The sequence below is a fragment of the Notolabrus celidotus genome, chromosome 23 (assembly GCF_009762535.1).
Source record: "Notolabrus celidotus isolate fNotCel1 chromosome 23, fNotCel1.pri, whole genome shotgun sequence".
Lineage (NCBI taxonomy): Eukaryota > Metazoa > Chordata > Actinopteri > Labriformes > Labridae > Notolabrus > Notolabrus celidotus.
In genome coordinates this window covers 8,438,188-8,461,080 of record NC_048294.1, presented here as the reverse complement: position 1 = coordinate 8,461,080, position 22,893 = coordinate 8,438,188, and the positions used below count along the sequence as shown (strand labels likewise).

The 22,893-nt window shown below is 39.1% G+C and overlaps 2 protein-coding genes across 4 annotated transcripts in view; one reads left to right on the top strand and one right to left on the bottom strand.

Moving 5' to 3' along the window:
• The window catches only part of svep1 (sushi, von Willebrand factor type A, EGF and pentraxin domain containing 1), a 136,953-nt gene extending 122,285 nt beyond the window's left edge, over positions 1-14,668 (top strand). The window contains exons 40-49 of one of the 3 annotated variants that reach the window (XM_034676242.1): positions 226-381; positions 1,026-1,089; positions 2,702-2,875; positions 3,881-4,057; positions 4,517-4,702; positions 7,156-7,326; positions 9,292-9,387; positions 11,784-11,879; positions 12,692-12,785; positions 14,373-14,668. In XM_034676242.1, coding sequence (XP_034532133.1) covers positions 226-381; positions 1,026-1,089; positions 2,702-2,875; positions 3,881-4,057; positions 4,517-4,702; positions 7,156-7,326; positions 9,292-9,387; positions 11,784-11,879; positions 12,692-12,785; positions 14,373-14,403 — 1,245 coding nt within the window. In that variant the 3' untranslated portion in view covers positions 14,404-14,668. The remainder of the gene's footprint in view (positions 1-225; positions 382-1,025; positions 1,090-2,701; positions 2,876-3,880; positions 4,058-4,516; positions 4,703-7,155; positions 7,327-9,291; positions 9,388-11,783; positions 11,880-12,691; positions 12,786-14,372) is intronic. The other 2 variants (XM_034676243.1, XM_034676244.1) reach the window with 2 other exon arrangements.
• A 73-nt stretch (positions 14,669-14,741) lies between these two features.
• Positions 14,742-21,961, bottom strand: LOC117807170 (thioredoxin-like). Its single transcript, XM_034676261.1, has 5 exons — positions 21,800-21,961; positions 17,935-18,039; positions 17,416-17,481; positions 16,432-16,497; positions 14,742-15,088 (listed from the first exon to the last, which is right to left on the bottom strand). The coding sequence occupies exons 1-5, from the start codon at positions 21,821-21,823 to the stop codon at positions 15,023-15,025; spliced, it is 327 nt and encodes a 108-aa protein (XP_034532152.1). The 5' UTR covers positions 21,824-21,961; the 3' UTR covers positions 14,742-15,022.
• Positions 21,962-22,893: the final 932 nt, after the last annotated feature.

Genomic DNA, 22,893 nt, shown 5'->3' with positions numbered 1-22,893 from the left:
GATACTTGATCAAGCAAGCCTTTTGGTAAGATTAAGAGAAAGGCAGATATTAATTTACTTTTGCTTTCTTTTTTACCCCTCTGTATAAAATCTCATAACACTGCTCTTTGACTCAACTAGCAGTTCTGTGTTTGAGGATATTCACTCTTCTCTGTTCTGTTTCCCACACCCATAACCACCATGAGTAATGTACTACTTCCCTGTCTTGTCTATATGTTTGATCAGCTGGGTGGAACCTGGTCACCAAGCTTCTCCTCTGCTTCCTGCAAACTTGTGGTTTGTGAAAAACCCCCTCCTCTTCTCCACGGTGTGACGGAGGGCGAAAGCTACAACTACGGGGACTTTGTCATGTACTCATGCCTGCCAGGCTTTGGCATGAAGGTACTGCTCCTCTTCAAGCAAAGTTTCATGCTGGGGAGTTAAGTTGTTTGGGAGATAAGATTGAAAACTGTGGTTAATGAGTTACCTCAACTGAAAACAATACTGCAAAGACAAGTAAGAACACAGCTATAGTAAAAACCATAGCTCATTCATAATCGTGGATGCAGAATTCACCTTCAAAAATATGTTATTTGTATTTTACTCTCACAGTATAATTTCCTGTCTTTTCCTGTACTGTGCTTTTAAACAACAGCCCCTCCACACTGACCTAATGGCTAACAATCAGATTACTCAAGTCACATGATTTCTCCTCAGCAATCAATAGGAGTGTGCGGTTACAGAGCAAACAGAAAGAGCTGAGTCACTCTATTCCTGATACACTGATATCCTAGCCCCAACAATTTGAATACAATGAGAGCCTTTTGTTACACTGCAGACACACAGACACTGTGCAAACTGCTGACTTTAAAACACAGTGCCGCAAAAAAGGTTTGTTGTCTCAGCTTAAACTGAAAAACACTCAATGTAATGGACCTTTATTGTGTCATGTTTCTTCTTTTTCCTAAAGATCAATAAAGACTGGACTTTGCTGTTAAAATTATCTACTGTTAGTGTAAATTTACTCTGTGTTCTTCTTGTCGCAGGGAGACTCTATCCAGACCTGCCAGGGAGACAGAGCCTGGAGCGGCACCCAGCCACTGTGTGTTGGTAGGTTTTTTTTTTAAACAGGAAAAAGACAAGTGTGACAGAGTCTGGAAAAACACCGACACTGAGAGCATTTAAATCTATGAAGACCAACACCTGACACATACTGGCTTTGTTCACAAACATTTCTACATATTCTAATAATGTTTCATGGCTTTGTAATTACAGAGAACACACATTCTTTGACAGGTAGGCCATGATTAGAGCTGTGCGTTGGGCAAAAACATGAATTTCCACTAGAACACTCCGTAAAAACAAAAACTGGCAAACCTGCTAATTTGTGTTGAAAAATACTTTTGGTTACGGCCGTAACGACGTCTGGACTCCTATCTGCAGAAATCTGACGGTGATTTATTTATCTCCATAAACAGAAATCTACACGCAAGCCTCTGAAGCCTCTATATAACTGACTATAAACAGTGAAACTGAAACCCACCATAAATAAATGAGCAGATCTCCTCACAGGGGTGTAATAGGTTGTTAATAAATCGTGTCAGGGTGCTGTTGACCTAGTGGTCTCAGAGGCAAATTCCACCAGATCCTCGTCCGGTTCGTCTCCAAACCATCACGGCATGCTGGAGAGGGCATGCTGGAGCCCTCTGCAGGATGTCGGAGCATGACGCATCAATCTCAACAGAGCAGATGGAGCGGGACAGGAAGTCAGTCACCAAAACAAAATTAAAACATCCGGTTAATTTTCAGAATAAAACACTCCAAGCTATCGCCCAATTGTATTTCACTTAACTACAACAACAAACCGTCATGATGAGAGGAGCCAGGCCTGGAGTCAACAGGTCAGAGGTTTTCAGAGGACCAGAAAGACAACATGGATGAGGAGAGGAGGAGGAGAATCCTTGATTCAGTAATTACCGCAGGAAAACCTCAGTCATGACTCAAGCTGTGCAACGGTCCTTCAATTCAAGTCAATTCAACTTTATTAATCCCTCTAGGGGCAATTTGTTTGGAGCAGCTTGTACAAAATGATAACATAAATGCAAACAGGGACGAAACACAGACTGCTTCGTGCTCCGTTCTGAAAACAAAATTGGTGGATGTTGACGGACAAGAGAGCACGGAGCCAGACCGCAGCCGAAGGAGACAGATCTGGTTTGATTCCTGGCCTCAACCATTCGCTGCATGTCTTTCCCCACTCTGCTCCCCACGCTTCCTAACAATAAAAGCAAAAATGCCCCAAAATACAACTTTAAGAATAAAAATAATAATAATAATGTTTGTGTCATGAAACTCCCAAACGTATGAACCAAGATTAAAGACTTGTGAAAACATGAACACGCCTTTATTATATGACTGTTTGGACTGGAGAGAGATTGACCTTGAACAGTTCACACTGAGAGTTTTGAACTTCCTTACACCAAATGATCAAGATGTGGGTGTGCCCAAAAGAGGAAACTCTTACAGTTTATTGTCTACATTGGTAAGAGGGCCGGTTGCTCTTGTTGTTTTATGTTAAACAAGCATTGGACTGTGTAGAGACTTAAGGTGTAGAAAGTGTAACCAAGAGCACTGCACAATGTGGTGCAACCTAGTATGTGAAACATACATTTACCGTTCCACTCCCATGACACTTTGTTGATGTTGTCTTTTGTCCCCTCAGCCCATTCCTGTGGACCTCCTCCCACTGTGAGTAATGCCCTGGCTCAGACAACAGGAGAGACTCACCTTCACAATGCCAGCTATGTGTGTAATGTAGGCCTGCAGCTAGTCGGCCCAAAGACTCTCACCTGTCTGTCCAACGGCACGTGGAGCCTCCCAGTGCCCACATGTGAAGGTACGAAGGACGACCAATCAGCACTAACTGAAAATATACTCCATATCGTCACCCTATTAAAATAATGGCCTAAGTCATTTTTTTTAGTTTTTTGGAAAACACAAAAAACCTTACCAAATGCAGAGCAGATGATATTTATTAATCATTTCAATCAAAAAGGCCTTGACAGTGGATGACTGTTGACATACATAGAACGTTGTGTATCAATTATGTAACATTAAAGAATAAAGTGACTTAGGCCAATTTTCAAACATTCTAGTGTGACTTAGGCAACTTTAAACCTGGCTTAAACTGCCCTTTCATTCCATAGTGCAAACTCAAAACTGAAATTACCCTGAGTTAAATTAAACAAATGTCAGATAAATCAAGTTGGTAAGGAGGCAGTCCCTTTCCTCACTTCTTCAGGTCTTCTTTGCTGGGTTTTTATTGAACTTAACCCATTTCCAACATCCATTTTTGACAACTTTTTGAAACCTGACTATTAACTGTCCTTTAATTCCATAAAGCAAACTCACAATGTAAATAACTCTAACCTAAATTGAACAAATGTCAGGTCGATAGTAAACCTTATCACTCACTGGTATAAACTGTTTCAAGAATCATATTTAGAGCTTCTTCTGCACTATAGATTCTGTTGCTTCTTGAAGCAGCTGTCATCATGAAAGCTTGTTAAATTGCCCAAGTCAGACATTTTATCCTAAAGAATCAAAAATTTTGACTTAGGACAAGAATAAAATGGGCTAAGTCACCCTCTTGACATAGAGGCCAATGTCCTATAGGACATAAAGAGCATAATCCTTTCAACTAAGGATGAAGGTGACTTTACCAGAGGTGGCCAGAATCATCAAAAGATGATTTAGACCAAAAACTCCTTTTCGTCAAAAAATGACTTTGATGGCCGATGGTGACGATATAAAGCATTTCCTGCTTATACTTGAATTTTTTGTTTTTGTTTCCTTTTTCCTGAGTTGTGATTTTAATCTTTATTATTCTTTCCCATGTCAGTGGCCAGAGGCTGCATCAGCCCCAAACAGATAATGAATGGTAAATTGCAAGAGCGCAACCTGAACACAGGACGAGCCGTGGAGTTCCAGTGCGACAAAGGCTACAACCTGGTGGGAGATTCTCTGGTGATGTGCATGGGGGGCAACACCTGGAGCTCCACGTTCCCCACATGTCAACGTGAGAAAACTACACACACACACACACACACACACACACACACACACACACACACACACACACTACAATTAAGTTCCACAGAAAAATGCAGTGGAAACTTTACATCACGTTTGACTCACCATGATCACTGTTGCTATGGTTGAAGACAGAGAGAAAGATAACATCCTGTGAGATTCTTGGCAACATCACTGAGTTTTACCATCAGTTTCACCACAGACATCAGCCACACAAGGGTCGACAGTGAAGATAAAGTAGAAGAAGAAAAACAGATCTTCCTATTAGTTGCTTCAGTGTATTTACTTGAATTTGAATGATGTGTCAGGATATGTGTTAAAGGGTAATATTGACTCACTGAAACTCCAGTCCCACGACTAGTTCTTCTGAAGCTCTGCCATGAGGTTGGTAAACTTTTTCAAATCTGGTTTTCACCGGTTAGAAACGGTCCTCTCTCTTTCCTAGCAGCCAAGTTCTGTCCGGCTCCTCCAGGCTTGAGGGCGCGGCGCAGCGGGAACAGAACCCAGCAGGCGTTTTATGTCGGGCAGTCGGTCAGGATCGTCTGCCCCAAAGGTCAGCAGGTCAGAGGCAGCGGCACCATCATCTGCAGGCCCGACCAGACCTGGAGTCCCATCAGCTCTGTGTGTGAAAGTAGGTGAAATAAACACTCACTGACGCTTTAATACACAAAACAGACGACTGTTGCATAATTATACAAACCGCTATACATAAGGTTGTGCCTGCAGTGGAAAGTATTCTTAATTGACCTTCAATCAAAGTTGCAGATTGATAACTAAAAATAAATACTTTTTTAAAATGTATTAAAAAGAAGGCAAAAAAAACACCCAACAGTTCTTAAAGCAACAGTACAAACAAAAACTGTTTGTTTTTATTTTTCACCATTATTATAATTTTTTTAATAAATGTAATTTTGAATTCTTGAGCTTATACAACTTATAAACATAAACATACACATAGCAGCATACTGAACTCATACAGACTATATCTCACATTAACCCCCCCCCCAACCACCACCACCACCACCACCACTCCAGACCAAGAGCACATCTTAAACAGAGACAGGCCAACAGATAGTATTAATAAAATAAAATAAAATAAATGGACATCAAGTGAAATACAGAAATTTGACAATTATTGATAAGTAAAAAAAAGTACAAATATTTCATCAAATTTTTAAATGTATTTCACAGTTAAAATATTTAAATTAAAGTATTTTTAGTAATGTCTTATTTAAAAATTCCAGTTATATTATTTTATATTTTATTCATTAGTTTTCCTGGAAATGCTGTTATCTCGTTTTTTACAAATCTGTCTATTTTGAATAATAATTGCAACCAATGTTTAGCATTTCAAGATTTTTCATCTATTAAACCCTCATGCATGATGATTTGTCAGAATGAGACTCAGGTCATGTGTTTTTGTTTTGAAATGATTTAAAAGTAATTATTTGAAGGCGTTATACTCTGAGCTCTAACTAGAGAATTGTGTCATTATTCACAAGATAATCAAGTAAATATTGTGTATTTTAACATTTCACACCTCTGCATGCTCCTTTGTCTTGTGCCCAACATTTGTCTACAGTTGCACGTCTATAAGCTTGAATCTGCCTGCCACCTGAAGTACGTTCTGTCTCTCTCTCTCTCCTGCTGTTTCCTGTCTCGCTCTTCACGTTTCTCTGACCAAACGAGTTTGGATCAAACACCCTGTTGGTGTTCTGTGTCTGGCCTAATTACGGGCATCTCTGCAGCTTCTATGGCAACCTTTGTCTGCTGATCCTGTGATCTTTCTTACGTGCAGTTTTACTGAATATTCAACAGAACGGTGCTTATGTTGCTGTGGTTTGTTGCTTTTGTTTGCATGGTGTTTGTTCTCCTATATGCATGCTTATTGTGATCCTTTAAGTCCTGTTTTAATCCTGATGTGGGGTTCACAGACGGCATGGAAATCACAGAAACCGGAAAACAATGCTTGGTTACATTTGATGAACAAAGATTTCTAACTGTGTCAGGAAAATTTTCAAAATCAATAGCTTTGGTGTAAATTACAAAAGGTTGAAAAAATACCAGAAATGTCTTATAATATTACGGAAGAGGAATCAGGGCCACTGTAAAAAGAAATTGAAGGGCGGATGAGCAAAAATAATTATTACAGTATTTTTTATTTTTGGATTCTGAATTCAGACTTTAATCTCAGATTTATTTTAAATCTGACGCTTTTTGTAAGTATGGCTTTTTTTGGAATTCTGACTTTTTAAATTCTGACCTTTTTTTTAAATGTGTTTTTTTTTAGAATTCTGACTTTTTTTTAATTTAAATTTTTTTTTTGAAATACTAACTTTATTTTAATTATTTTTTTTATCTTGACTTTTTGGAATTTTGAAGGGCTGATGAGTAAAAAAAATAACAGTGAATCTTTTTTTGGTGCAATTATAATCAGAATTCTGACTAATTCCAGAATTGTTTTTTTTTTTTTTTTTTTAATTCTGCAAATTTTTCCAGAATTCTTTTTAAAAAAAATTTATTCAGATTTTTTTTCTCAGAATTCCTACTGCAGAAGTAAGAATTCAAATTCACAACATTCTTTTTTAGGTGTCCTTTTTTTATTTCTGAGATTAAATTCAGAATTTTGACTTTCATCTCAGAATTACACCTTTACAAAATACACCTTGAACATTTTTAAAATAATGTTTTTATAGTGACCCTCATCCTTTTCAGTAAAATAATGTATTCAAACTCTGTGAATACAGTTCTTCAACTTTTTTGTTGACACCTCCTTTTTAACTTTTGGTGCTCGTGTACGATTTAAAACTTGAAATACATTAAACTAGCATTAGAGCCTGTTCCAGCGTTAGCCGGATTTCAGAGGAAATTGTCTGCTTTGTGTAAATGTGTGTCATTCTGTTAGGTGTTTCCTTCGTTTGTCTCTTTTTCCTGTCGCCTCTGCAACTTTTGTCTTTGCACTAAAAGAGGACTGATTTTAAAAACATACAAGCCAGCAGAAGCATTTCAGAGCAGACAAACATTTAAACAGAAAATAGATAAAGCAAGTAACACGTGGGTCGTTCCATCTGGGCTGTTGTGCAGGGGTGTCCTGTGGCCCCCCTCTCCACGTTGCCAACGGGGTGGTACGGGGGGCGGTGTTCCAGTTCGGAGACGTGGCGGCGTACTCGTGTTTTGGTGGCTACGTCATGGAGGGTGTCGGGAGGAGCAGGTGTCTGGAGAACGGCACCTGGACGCCGCCTCCCACATGCAGAGGTAGAGAGAGCACACGTCTCTGCGTTTAATCCCAGGAAGGACGCTTCTTGCTTCATCTGACTGATGCAATGCTTCTTCTCTGCCTTTTAATCCTTCTTCAAACTGCTCCTGCTTATTTTCAACTGGATTTTATGAACATCTCGGTCTCTCATCTCTCTGTCCACACTTCTACTGGGTTTACAGCAGGCACATAGTAGAAGTCGTCAAATGAAAATGAAACCTTCACCTCCCTCTGTCCTGTGACTGGTTCTCTTTCCTCTACACTCTAAACAAGTCCTCAGATCTAAGCTATACAAGTCTGGATCCAGCTTTGTTAAAGGAAGAATCAATGGGTTCAATGGGAAAAACAACATGTATTTTGTTTATTTCTGTTAATATATTAACTATTAACTGTCCTACAGTGAGAAAACATTCATTTAGAGGACAATGCAACATCTGAAATCAATCTCACTTGACCAGAATCCATGATATGTTTGAATTAAAATAAATACTGTCCCTTCATATATGTGTTCCTTGGATTGTCCCATTTCCAAAGTTGGGACCCCACCTTCCTGATTTCGGTGTGTTCACAAACTTGACATCATTATATGGAATCATTACCATTACAACAGTGGTGTGTCCAGAGGGGTGGCTAAGGGTAGCACTGGAACCCCTTGAAATCCAATTGGCCACCCCAGGGGCCACAACAAAATCCTAAACTATGGCTGTTTTTGAAACAGCCTGCTACATACTACCTACTAATGTAGTATGCAGTAGGTATTGCCTACTACATACTGCGTTTGAATTTAGTATGTAGTATGAGGGTTCTGTTGGATCTGTGTTGCAGTATGCTGGGTCAGACGTCACTGGATATCCGGTTTCGGAAAGCGGAAGTAAACAACGGCCAAGCGGATAGGGAAACTGCTTCTTTAGCATCCACTTATGATTTAAAAACTTAAGAAGTGGTTTAAATGTAATTTGATAACTTTCATAGCACCCAAAAACTGAGTTCCCCCGTCAAAAAAGAAGAAAAAAGAAAACGTGAACGTTAGCGCTGTGCATTATGGGAAACAGTACGTGAGGCAGACTGGTCGGATGCATACTGTGAAATTTTCCCGAATCAGTAGATACTGCAGATTTTTCTCTTGTTCACATACTTCTTACTACATACTGAATTTTGGCTAAATCAGTACGTACTGCTAGTATAGTAGGTGGTTTCGAAAACAGCCACAATGTTGATTGAGAAAAAGTGATCCCAAACAGGGGAGATGTGTACCAAAATTTTTTTTGTTTTGATTAGGCCTTCATTTGAATTTGAGAAAGTTTTCATAATGTTGTGAATTCATTTTTCTCTCTATTCTGCAGAATATAATTCCAAGGTAGAGAACCCAGAGTCAAAGTTGTTGTTCTCTGATAAGATGATGACAAAAAAAAATGAAGATGTAAACATGACAGATTGATGGCATCTCATAGTTCAGAGTAATAATATAGTTGCTTATTTTCATTCGTATTTTCCTACAAGTTAATTTATGAAAGTAGTAACATCCTTGTTAAAAGATGTTCTCCCCATCATGAGCATCTCCTCTTGTTTCAAAATTAGTCAAACTCTTAAAAAGGACACATTTTAAAGGTGAAACAACAACAGGCTGGATCCAGGCTTGCATTTCCTGCACAGCTGCTGAGTTCCTGCATACCCTTGTGTACACACACACACACACACACACATTTAGGGGGTTTCCAATGATGAATTTGATCATTCTGAGGAATTTAATCTGTGGCATGTGTACGTTGCCTTTGTTTGAGTGCATGCTGCATGACTAAGATGAGCCTCTCTGCTGGGTGCGGTGAAGAAACAACCTGCAAAGACTTTTTCTTTGAACACTTTACAGAACATGTTTCCCTCATTTAAACAATAGGATCTCTGTGTATCATGATGTAATATACGTTTAACATTCCTTTGTGTATTTGTGTGTGTCCCCCCCTCAGCTGTGTGTTGGTTGCATTGCCAGAACGGAGGTGTGTGTCAGCGGCCCAACACTTGCGCCTGCCCTGAAGGCTGGATGGGTCGAGTCTGTGAGGAGCGTAAGTTAAATGTTATTCATTGAACTTTGTGGACACTAAACTGGCCTCCAAATGTGACCTTAGGAGTGTTGGAACTCAAACACTCATCAACACACGGGAATCTAGACAGACTACAGAGCACATTTTATCAGAGAGTGATTCACAAAGAGGAAAGAATTGAGCAGGAAGAGTCTTGAAACAAACAATGAGGGATCAATAGTCCAAAAACACAACAGTGGATACTCATCCAGATCGTAAAATACACTAGATAATAAGATTAAACCACTCATGGAGCCATGTCATCACATCACTCAATGAAAGGTCAGGTTTCATGCATGTTGACCTTTGTCTTGTTGTAATGACATCATAAGGATGGTGGTCTTAGTTTGAATTAAATGTGTTTACAGCTGTTTTGTGGATTTATGTAAATTTTTACTTCAGACATTTATATCAAAATAATCCAGATTACATTAGTGACCATGCTAACCTTTAATCTAGATTTAGAGCGCAAAATATTTCAACAACTGCCTTATATGTTAGCTCAAAGTATCTACTGACATGCATGATCCCCAGAGGATGATGCTTACTGACTTTGGTGATCTCCTGTTTTTATGTCCAGAGTAAATGTCACAGCTATCCTCTGAAATAATCCATCTTTTTTCGTATACTTTAGTACAAAATTGTCTGTCATACTGTACATTCATGGTCCCCAGAGGATGAAGCCTACTGACTTTGGTGATGCCCTTACTTTTAGTCTGGAACCAGTTTTTAAATGTCCCCAGAAATATCTCAACATTTTCAGTCTACATTAGTATTAAATAATCTAAAGACATTCATAATCCCCAGAGGATGAATCTTGCTAACATTTGTGATTCTTCTACTTTTAGTCTACAGTCAATGCTATGGATATCTTCAGAAATGTCACAACTTTGATTATATTTATCAAAACAAAAATTATCTGTGGACATTTGTGATCCCAAGAGGATGAATCTTACTTATTGTGATGGTCCCCTTACTTTTAGTCTATAATTAGAGCTCAAAATATCTCAACAACCACCTTATGTGTTAGCTCAAAAGTATCTACTGATATGCATGGTCCCCAGAGGATGAAGCTTACGTACTGTGGTGGTCCTCTATTTTTTAGTCTAGAATTAATGTCACAACTAACCTCAATTTTCAGTACCTTTTAGCACAAAATTGTCAATTATGATTTCATGATCCCCAGAGGATGAAGCTTACTTACTGTGGTGATCCCCTTAGTTTTAGTCTAGAACCAGTTTTTAAATGTACCCCAGAAATACCCCCAACATTTTCAGTGTACATTAGTATTAAATAATCTGAAGACATTCATAATCACAAGAGGATGAAGCTTACTGACTTTGGTGATCCCCCTACTTCTAGTCTACAGTCAATACTATGAATATCTCCAGAAATATCACAACTTTGATTATATTTATCAAAACAAAAATGATCTGTGGACATTTGTGATCCCAAGAGGATGAACATTACTTACTGCGGTGATCCCCTTACTTTTAGTCTAGAACCAGTTTGTCAAATGTCCCCAGAAATACCCCAACATTTTCAGTTTACATTAGCATAAAATAACAAATAGACATTCATGATCCCAAGAGGATGAACCATACTTATTTTGGTGACTCCCTTACTTTTAGTATTTAATCAATGTTATGAATATTTTTAGAAGTATCACAACATTTGCTATATCTATTAGCACAAAGTCATCAATGGAAATTCACGATCCCTAGAGGATGAACCGTACTTATTTTAGTGATCCCCTCACTTTTTGTTTAGAATGACTGTTACAAGTTTAGTCAAAATCGCCCAACATTCACTATATACTGTACATGAGCACAAAATTATCCCCTAACTTTTTGAAAAGGATTTTCAGCAGGTTAAAGTTTCCAAATATCCACTACCAAGTCTGTTGTAGACATTCCTGTTCCCCAGAGGATAGATGTTACTCTTTTTAGGGATCTAAGTCATACCTGCTTCACGCAAGCATACTAGCTGTTGGTTTAAAAGTAAAAATGTCAGAATGGCAGCTTTTAACTGGGAGAATATTGAAGTGATTTATGAAGTTAAAATTAAGAACAACCACAAATATCAGCTTCCAAATTTGACATGTACAAAGTTATTACATTTGATTTTTTATGTAAATTTAAAACACTTAAGTGTCTGACTTGTTTTGTCGGCCAGATCTGTCAATGGGTTTACCTTGATAGCACTGTACACTTAACCAGACAACAAGACACTGTTGTTTTATTAATTCTCCTGGAGTGACTGAGCTCTTCAACATGTATTATCCTCCTGAAATCTGAGACATCTCTTCTACATCAGCACAAAAACATGCTTCTCTCTCTCTTTCCCTCCGTCTCTCTCTCTCTTCTCTTTAATCACAGCTATCTGCATCCTGCCGTGCCTGAATGGCGGGCGTTGCGTGGCACCCTACCAATGCGAGTGTCCCAGCGGGTGGACGGGGACACGCTGTCACAGTGGTGAGTTCCTCGTGTGTGTCATTTGATGTCATTCACATGTTTAGGCTGGTACCTGTGTCGGTTAAACCTGAGTAACCTCTCCGTCCTGCTGAGGGAGGGCTTAACCTACATGTGCGCTCTGATGTCACTGAGTCAGGGGAGCTGAATGATGCCATGGATTTTCCCCCCTTGCTATTTATATATTTAATTACTTATTTACCACACTTTAATTATGTCTTCAAACATAGCAACAACAAAAAAACATGCTGCACTAAAACATTGTTTATAGTGATATCTTTGATTTATAGAAGTTTGTACATCATTTCATGTCATTTATTTGTTTAATGGACATTGTTTACCCTCAAATATTCTGTTTTTTACTACATATTGTAACCCGACAGCTACACTTGGGTTTTATTTTCACAACAATTATGATGTTAATTAGAATTGGTTAAAGTCTAGGCCTCATGGAGAGAGAGAGAGAGAGAGAGAGAGAGAGAGAGAGAGAGAGAGAGAGAGAGAGAGAGAGAGAGAGAGAGAGAGAGAGAGAGAGCTCTCAGCCATCTGTGTGTCAGATCAGTGTGTGAGAGCTCACAGCCTCTATACAGGACTTATTCAAGTGGAGTCATCAGGGTGCAGTTTTTAGTTAAACCTTCTGATTCCGCATCAGGAAATATCTTTATAATTTCCAGATGCGGCCATGTTTGAAGATCATGACCGGACTGCCTTATAAGGCCTGACGGGGAAGTGTGCCTGTCTAGGAAATCTCCTAAATGTATCCACAGTAACGTTGATCTCACCGTGGTTAATGTTTATTTGTGTCACACCCACAGCTGTGTGTTCTTCGCCTTGTCTGAATGGAGGACGATGCATCAGGCCTAACAGATGTCACTGCAGTGCAGGGTGGAGCGGACACGACTGCTCCAGGTACACCAACAAGTAAAAAAGGACTTTGAAATAACAATGAAAACATGATCTGTTATGAACATTCACAGTGGTTAAAAAAAACATTGCTTACTTGTTTCACATCAGTGATTAATGTTAGCAGCTTTAAAGAGCTTGAAAATGAAAAATGGCAGCTACTAGTATCGATGTCATGTTGTGGAGAAAAGTAGGATATGTTTTTGTTGTGGGTTCACCACAGTCTTTCACGTATTCAAAGAATCTAAATCCTTACTCAAACAAATCCTACTCCAAAGAAGTCCACAGGCTCATGACGCAGCATGAGTCATCCACTCCAGTCCCTGTCAAGGTTTCCATTTCAGAGTGATGAATGGATTCAATTGGAAACGCTTTATTTTCTCTTTTGGTGTTCCTGTAAATTACAGTGTAAGCCCCGTGTGTGGGACCTAATGGCTAAAATGTGCACCATAAAGTGGGCAGGCTGGGTTAGAATCTAGCCTACAGCCCCCTTCTCGTATGACATTCCCCTGCTCTCTCTCCCAGTTCACTGCTCTATCCATCATCCTCTCCTCTCTACATAAAGGTGTAAAAGCCCAAAAATATCATTTAAAAAATAATCATAAACGAAAGAAAAACATCAAGTTTGAGACATTTTAGTTTACATGTCTAGAATTCATTCTAATATATTTTTTTTTAGATGAACTACTGGATAACAAATACATCACTTTTATAATTAGTGGCATTCGGTCGTATCCAAGACAAAAACTAACATACAAGCTAAGCTGTGTTGTTGTTATTGTCCAAACACGGGTTTTTAGAGCCATATTTGTGGAAATGGAGAATTATAATCTATAATTGTTGATGGCTGAAACAACTTCAGTACGACAAAAGTTTGAAAGAAGGGAAACAGACTTTAGTTTTAATAGGTTAGCTTCAACTTTTATTATTTTTGGTAAATTTAGAGATATTTCCTTTTAAATGACTTTGACGGGGGCACTGGTGGCCTAGTGGTCTAAGCGCCTCACATACAGAAGCTTTAGTCCTCATCGCGGAGGTCGCCGATTCGACTCCTTGCGGGTTGACCATTTGCTGCATGTCTTCCCCCACTCTCTACTCCCAACATTTCCTGTCTCGTCTATAAAGGCGAAAAGGCCCAAAAATGTAACTTACAAAAAATGACTGACGGGGCGCTGGCGGCAAAGTGGTCTAAGCTCCCCACATACAGAGGCTATAGTCCTCGTTGCTGAGGTCGCCGGTTCGACTCCCGGCCGGGACATTTTGCTGCAAGTCTTCCCCCACTCTCTACTCCCAACATTTCCTGTCTATCTACAGCTGTCCTGTCAATAAAGTCAAAAATGCCCCAAAAATATATATAACTTTAAATGGCTTTGAAAGAGCCTGACCTTTGTTGTACTGGCTTTTGATTCCAGTTAAGCTTTGACACCCTGACATTCACATTTAAGTTCACTTTACTTCTAATCTTACGTAATTATTTGAAAGTGTTTTAATCCTTTACGTCAACAGGTTGTTCTAAGTGTGCTGCATACATAAACTGTCTTGACTTTTAAGCTCTTTAATTGAATACTCTTTCTTCGTCTTCCCTCTTTGCAGGAAAAGGAAACCGGGATACTATCACTTCTGAAACATCTCCACGTGAATCGTCTCATGAAGGGAAATCTTGTACATTTAACTGACTCACTTGTAAACCATTCACTCTCATCTCTCTGCAAAAGGCAAAGCAAGAACCAGTTTGTAAAATAAAGCTGTATTTTTTCATATAGAGACTCGAACAGTATTAAACGTATGCTGCTATATACTTGTACGATGTGTAAAAACTATTGATGTGATTGTCTGATGTATATGTGTAAACTATTCTCACATTTTTATTAAAGCATAAAATACCTTTACTCTTTTGATCATGTCATTTGCTTTCAAAGGAACAGTGTCATGATTTTTTATAATTAAGTACAAGAGACAATGTTTCTGTAATTCATTTATTTAAATCCACCTCATTGGACAAAGTGTAAAGAAAATTCTGGAGTTAGGAGCCAATTTTTCCATCAAAAACTGAATTAAAAAGTGGTCATCAGGTTTTGGTTCTAGTCATTTGTTAAAAGACACTTGATACAAACACACTGAGCTGACTAACACATGATAGGTGGAGGTAATTATTTCCTGTGTGGAAAAGAAGACCTGGTGTTTATTGTACAAAGAATGAAACTGGAATTTCTTCAGCACATACGGGACGGCGATGGTGAATTTTATGTCCTGTGAGCTTTCAGTTTCTCAACAAGTGTGGGATAGTTAGCACCGGAGAACTCGTCGATCTGTAGAGTCAAAAGGAGAGAGCATAGGTTAAAATAATACAGTGATACAGTGGTTTCTATAAATAGAAAGGCTTTGAAAGGAACTGTTTTTAGGTAATGGTTTTGGCTTTCCATCATATATTCTCCACTCTTATCCACATTACACACATGCAAGAAAACATGACATTCAGCTGAGTCATTAATGGGGCAAACTTTAACTCTGAAGTTCAAAAATATAGCTCCCGACCTCCACCCCCCCCCCACCACAGCTGTGCACCACTGGGTAATATTTTTAATACCCATGAGAAAGTGTTGAATGGGGTCATTTAAGCAGCAAACTTCCTCCTTAAAACGGTGCCAAGCAGCTGACCGACAACTAGCTACTAGCTTGTGAACAAACTTGAGCTCTCTTAACAGCAGAACAGACACTCTGAGGAGCTGGTGGAGACCCAAAAGGAGCTAAATGACTAGGGATGTAGGAGACTAAAACTGAGCAACAAAACTAGTGATGGTGGAGACCAAAAGTGAGCTGAATCACTAGGGGTGGTGGAGACCAAAATGGAGCAAAAAACTAAGGATGGTGGAGACCAAAAGTGAGCTGAATCACTAGGGTGGTGGAGACCAAAAAGGAGCAAAAAACTAGGGATGGTGGAGACCAAAAGTGAGCTGAATCACTAGGGTGGTGGAGACCAATACAGAGAAAAAAACTAGGGATGGTGGAGATCAAAAGTGAGCTACATGACTAGGGTGGTGTAGAGCAAAACGGAGTAAAAAAACAGGGATGGTGGAGGCCAAAAGTGAGCTACATGACTAGGGTGGTGGAGACCAAAATGGAGCAAAAAACTAGGGATGGTGGAGACCAAAAGTGAGCTACATGAGTAGGGGTGGTGGAGACTAGAATGAAGCAAAAAACTAGGGATGGTGGAGACGAAAACTGAGTGTAAAAACTAGGGACCAAAAACGTGGGAAAAAAACTAAGGATTCACAATTTTAACGGCATAATATAAGCATCTGAGAATATGAACACTTCTGCCAATATTCGCGTCCGATACATAAGGAAGTTTGTGTCGACAGCAGACACATTACCAAATTTATATTTGAAAGAGTGCATTTATTATTTATGGTAGATTCAAATGTTTGTCGCTTTGTATGTGTTGGATGGTCATGATAAGAGTTATACAGGAGAGACTTTGGTTTTTACAATAAAAATAAGGTGGGTATAAGTATTGAGTTAAATGAGTTTGTAAATATCAGCACAGATATTGGCAAAAATTCAATATCGTGTATCCATACTACAAAATTGAAAAGTAGCTATATATAAATGCTACTGTTTATTATTTCACATTTTTGCATGCAGTGCTTACCTTTGCTCCATTCTTGTAAAATTGGAATGTAGGCATACACTTGATCTCGCAGGATTTACTCACATCCTGAAAAGAGCAAAGAGGACAACAGTAAGACTGATAGGCCAGAACAAACAACCAAAAAGCTTAATGTCAGTATTTACACAAACGAGACTAACATGTTTCAATGTTTCAGTACAAAGGAAGCATCCATTAGAAGCGTAAGGCTGACGAGATCTATTTTTGAAAACAGTTTTTTTTCTCAGTGTTTCGGTTTTACGTCCACATGTAGACTGAGTTTTTCAAAAATGGTCTCTAAAAAGGTGGATATTTTTGAAAACTGTTTTGTTGTTGTTGTGTGGAAAGCAAAAAAAAAAAGAAAGAACGTTTTGGGAAAAGCAGACTTAACTGCCCATGGCAATTGTTATTCACATTTATTGTGCATGTGCCAAGATGGTGTACTACCCGTTTGTCTACATCTGCTCGGGTCTGTTAGGTTTAATTGTATGTTAAGAAGGAAACCCTGTTTGTCATCATTATACCACAACGCGAGGAAAAATAAATATAATACACTCAATCGTTTTTTAATTCACCAATAAGACAACACAAATGCAAAATGTACTTCCATGGTGACAGACTGAATACACGTTCTTGTACACGTCTGTGTGTGTGTTCTTTCACTTAGCTGTTGCAATGAGACTGAAAAAATGTTGGTCACATGAACCAGCTGTGAACCCACATGGCCCTTTGGAGTGGATTTCACAAATAGTCCACATTGTTGTGAGTATTAATGACAAAGTTACCCTCCAACAAAACCAGCTGAAGAGGAAACTTTGATCTTGATTTCAGAAAACAACTGAAAATTAAGCGGAGTCTGTTTGATCTCCAGATTTTTTTAAACGTTTTTCGAAGTCTGCTGGTGTATAGAAGGCGTCACAATAGATGAATATTTTGTCACTATCCCAAATTAAGAACCACCAAACCCTGGCCCTTAAATAAACTCACCTCAGCCTCATCCACGTCCACCTTCAGGAAAATCACGTTAGCGTTTTCAGGTTTTTTGGACTCCTCCTGCAAGAGAGAAGATATTAATGATTACTGACAGCAGAGGATTGAACATGATATAACACAATATAAAAAAGAACATTTCAAATGAAGAACAGAAAGATGTTCTTTGTTATGTCTTAAAGGTTTTGCAAAGACATCAAATGTTTCTGTTGTGAAGGCGTCTCCCACTTGAGGTTGAAACAGGTCACCTAAAAGGTTGCCACAGCAACAACCTGCCTCTCAAAAGAGATGCTTCAAGCTGCTGTAAGGATCCATCAGGGGAGAAGAGGGCTCCTCTAAATGACTCACGAATGTGAAACATTTGTGTCCAATTATTGCATGCTTAAAAGGTCAAACGTATCAGCTACAAAAAAACAGCTGGATTACAGCTGACAAAGAGTTACTTTCACACCCATCATAAATAGTTTTTCTACCACCATGAAATAATAATCAAACCATGGTTTTGAGTCAACTCACATCAAACTTTGGGCCGATCTGTTTACAGGGGCCGCACCACGTGGCCGTGAAGTCCACTACCACCAGCTTGTCTCCAGCATCCTTCAGGATTTGACGGAACTCTTCCTACGTGACAAGAAAAGGAAAGGAAGATATTATACAAGTCAAATCAAATGAATGCAAGTGCGTTTCTCAACAGTGGTCTGACCCAGACAAAATGTTACAGGAATTGGTCAATGTGCTGATTCTTAAGTCATGATTCAGTTCAAGGTTCTGCTGCTTTTTTTGTCTCCTTACTGCGGGGTGAAATATTTTTGGGTGTGGCTGTGCAAGATGTTCAGAGGAGACATTTCAGTGTTCATGTTTCTTTTCCTACTGAACCGTCAAAATGAGACGGTGCTGTGGAGTGCACCGATCTGAGGGATCTGTAACGTTTTATCTGTTGGTGAAATGTGTGATTCAGTGAGTGGGACGGGTGTTGCTTCATGCCTCAACTGCATCAGCGCAATATGTCAGCAATCATGGAGGCTGTATTTGGCTTCACAGGAGCATGGGGGTTCATTGTCTGTATTAATATACAGTGAATGTGTCTGATACAGACTAAGTTAAGTTCATGTAACGGACTGCACTGAATCACAACAAGCTGCACTCTGGAGAACTCCTCACTGAATTTGACACCCTGTGAACTAAGATCTGGATTGGATAATCTCGTGGTGGAAAGATTCACACCCCCATGATCTGCACTTATTTATCACTGAACAGTAAAAGGCTGACTTCCTTGTTAATTCAAAGCAAACACTTCTTTAATCAGACATGGAAGCTTTCACTTACAGCGTGTTGAGCCGACAAATTCAACCTGCAGGACGTGTGCCCCAGCACTGAACAATTAGACCACAATCAAACCACGACCAGATCACGACCAGACCACGACCAGACCACAACCAGACCACGACCAGACCACAACCAGACCACGACCACACATGGATTAAACTCAACTTTATCTATACAGCACCTTCCATACATGCCAGCATGCAGCCCAAAGTGCTTCACAAAGAACAGACAGAAAACAACAGAGAGGGGTACAACAATAAGAGTCATAAAAATATTTAAAAATTAAATTAAATTAATACAATAAATTAATAAAATTAGTATCAGTAGAGAGCTAAATTAAAAATCAGTTAGATAACAAATAGATAACAAAATAAATAAGACAAATAGATGTTGTTAAAAAATGATTATAATAATGCAGTCCTGGGCTCATAAATTACTCAAAATTAAAAGCCAGATTAAAAGTCTTAAGTCTAATTTTAAAAACACACGGTCCAGCGTCATAGAGCTCCACAGTTTTGGTGCATGAAAACAGAAAGCTCTCTTTTGTTTCACTGTATTTGACTTTTAACGCACTACAATTGCTTTTATTCCAGAGGTATTTATTCCAGCTATATTCATGTATGTATCTAATTTTATGACATTTTTCACTCTCCTTTAAATCATTGGTGGTGGAGCAGGAGTACTTTTATATGATAGTTTGTCAATTCCAACTGGTTTGTGTGGTTTCGTGTTAATGTTTGTAACTGGATGTCAAACATAACGTCATCATCATCTTACTGTAAAACAAATCTACCAACGGGTATAAATTAACTAACCTAACCTCTTTGTTTGGTTTACTTAAAACAAACAAAAAAAGACACATTTAATGTGACTTAAACTTCTTTGAGAGGGATTCCTATATGCTTAATTCAAATTTTCAGTAGTCCAATAATCAAATATTTCAAAAGGTGTGATCTTTGGGTATTTATGCTATAGGCTTGTTAGAGCTAGCAGGTTATTTTAAGAGTCAATGCAGTATCTGTGACGTCACCAATCTGTTCCTGAGCGCCGTTTTGAATCCAATCAACGGCGGCAGACATATTGGAAATGCAGAACTCAAACAGACATAGTGTAATGTAAAGAGGCGGAGCTTGAGCCTCCTAGACAACAGCTATGTGTTCCCATCGGGAGTGAAGTCAGTCATGTCCTTATTTGGGCAAAAACTCGTGATCTTAATATCTTCTGAACCGCCACGTTGGAAAAAAAAATTGCCCCCCCTTACAGTGTGTGCCGATCAAGAAATAAGCTACGTAGAGCCATGCCGTTTTTTTGAATTGGTGTCTATGTGGTTTCCCGTGTTTCTGCAGCCAGTCTCAAGCAGATTCTTGATGAATTGCAGTTTATAACACTTCATAGTTTGAGACCAGAGGCTGCCGCTTGATTTCACCCCAATTGCACGCACGCACGCACACACACGCACACGCACACACACACACACACACACACACACACACAAACACACAGTCTCCCTATCTCTTGCCCTCATCTGTTTTTTCTGCGTTTAAGTCTTTCCAATGTACATGAAAAAAGTTTTAACATTAGTTTTCATTAAAAAAAACAAGTGAATTATCCTCATTGAACAACGATCTGTGAGAACGAAAGCACACTCTTGCACTAAATATGAATTTAAATGGTTAGTAATAGCGTTAAGAATGAGATTTAAAAAGCGTCTGGGTCAAGCTGACCCAGGAACATTATTGCTGTTGATAAGAAACAAACATAACAGGAGGGTTAATACAAATACACCAGTCTGTATCTACCTATTACAATATTAAGCATGAAAATACAACCAACTATCCATTCAAGCTTCATTACAGCAGCTATACCAATACCAGCTTATAACTTATCTGAAGAGTAGATTTCTGGTCAGAGCCGTGGGAAGTGGCTTGAAGTTGGGGGTGCTGTGGTCAAACGCTGCAGTGCTGCATATAGCACACATACATTTTATTTTTATTTATCTGGTTCAAATACAAGCTTTCAAGAGAACCTTTCATTATAAATTCACATCAATAACGAATATAATACAGGCTACTTTAATATGTATCAAATGCCAGACTTGCAACTTCCATACCCCGTTGTACAGCAAAGAGCATACAAGCCAAAACAGGTCCAAAAGGCTGTAGCGCGCATTGAACAGAACTTATCCAAATACGTTCACTTTTTTATCACGCGCACACACACAGGGCCCAGGCATCGGGTCATTTTAAAATGAATAATTATTTAAAATTGCTATAATTATTTATCAGATCTTCCTCAGGCATTACATTTTCAGAAAATGATACAATGAAAATAATTTTTAAAAACTGTTTTATTGTGTTAATTAATGTATTCATTCAATTTATTTATGAATTCAGAAACGACTGTGTGATGCCTTTTCTAACAGGGGTGTTGCAGCATCCTCAGCACCCCTACTTCCCACGGCCATGTTTCTGGTCCAATTAGACCTCCACCCTGTAACGCACTTTTGGCACGTATGGCTTTCCATACAATGTACAGCAACGGCACTTATGTTAGCTACAACTTGGTTCAACTTTAGCACAAGTACCCCTGAATATTACACACTCAGCTTACATTGTATTGACTGTTTGCTGTGTAGTTTTACAGTAGAGTTACAGCACATATCTGGTTTATGCAGCTGTACAGTATTTTTTTGTTCAGCCGGTCTAGAGGATAATTAAAGTCCACATTTACACACATGGTAGCAGCTAACGTTCATTCTTCCAGATTCATCCATTCATGTGGAGCAAAAAACAAATCACCCTCGATGGTTAGGACACAGTTAGAAGGTTAACACTAACTTTAAAACACTTAGTGTAAATTAAACAGGCGAGAAACTCGTCCAAAAATGAGCCCTAGTAAGAAGAATGGGTCACGAGAGAGGAGGGAGGACTGGTAACGGTAACGGGCCGATGTGATGGAACAGCCACGTTCTAGAACACCGGAGAGCTTGGAACCACAATGGCGGCTGATTATAACGGTCACAACAGATACTCTCAAATAAAAACAAGAGACTCACCTCACTTTCCACTTCTTTAACCATGATGGCTGCTGAGAGAGAGAGGGAGAGCCTTCCTTGTGATGATGATGACTGAGCGGTAAAAACTGGGAATCCCTTTGACTGAAGTGGGCACGCGGCGATTTTATGAGAGTTGCGACCAACCCAGAGTTGCGTCAGCCAATCACAGGGACGAACCAAACCGGAAGTTGTTTTCAAAATAAGAGTGGATTATTGTAAAGAATTTAAGCTCCTGTTAGTAGTTTTAGCTGATTATGGAACAGGTTTAACCTTCCTGTTATGTTCGTTTCTTAGGGACAGCAATAACCGGTTCTTAAATATCTGTTTCAGGCTGTTGCAGCAAGGAAAGCAGGGTAAACACCAAAGCCATACTATTTCACATAATACACAGTTTCTTGTTAAAATCAACTTGGTAGAATAATTTAAACATTTTTAAAGCTTGTTTTATACTTCTGCGTTAAACCAACGCCGTAGCCTACGCCATATCCTTTGCTCTAGCCTACGCCGTAGGTCTGTTTAGCTCTTTTTCGACGCAAAAGCCTATGCGCGTAGCCTGACATGCAGCTCTTTCAAAATGCAACAGCGTGGACTACAAGCCCTGTGATTGGACTACCAGTATTGTATTTCTTGCATTTACAGCACTTCCGAAATTGCCGTACATCATCCATGCATGTCATCTCCTCCGAAGTCTCTATTGTTTGGTGTAATAATTGCTGTATGATATTGCTGTGGGAAATGTTGTTGATTTTGCCCTTCAGGGCCACCGTAGTTCTGTGTGTAAGTGATGTAAGAGTGGCCTTCTCACCTCTTATTGTCTGTCTACTGATTAATGGACTTATTTTGCTAACTTAAAAATCAGGCACCCTCGTATCTTAAAGAGCTCATAGTGCCCTATAACCCCTCTAGAACTCTACGCTCCCAACATGCAGGCTTGCTAGTTGTACCTAAAATCTCTAAAAGTAGTATGGGAGGTAGAACCTTCAGTTATCAGGCCCCTCTCCTTTGGAATCATCTACCAGTCAGGGTCCGGGAGGCAGACACCCTCTCCACTTTTAAGAGTAGACTTAAAACTTTCCTTTTTGATAAAGCTTATA

Coding starts and splice junctions, on each gene's coding strand:
- LOC117807170 (XM_034676261.1), bottom strand. CDS start 21,823: ATGGTTAAAGAAGTGGAAAGTGAG. Junction 18,040..21,799: donor TTAAAGAAGTGGAAAGTGAG/GTGAGTCTCTTG, acceptor CTTGTCACGTAG/GAAGAGTTCCGTCAAATCCT. Junction 15,089..16,431: donor TTTACAAGAATGGAGCAAAG/GTAAGCACTGCA, acceptor TTGACTCTACAG/ATCGACGAGTTCTCCGGTGC.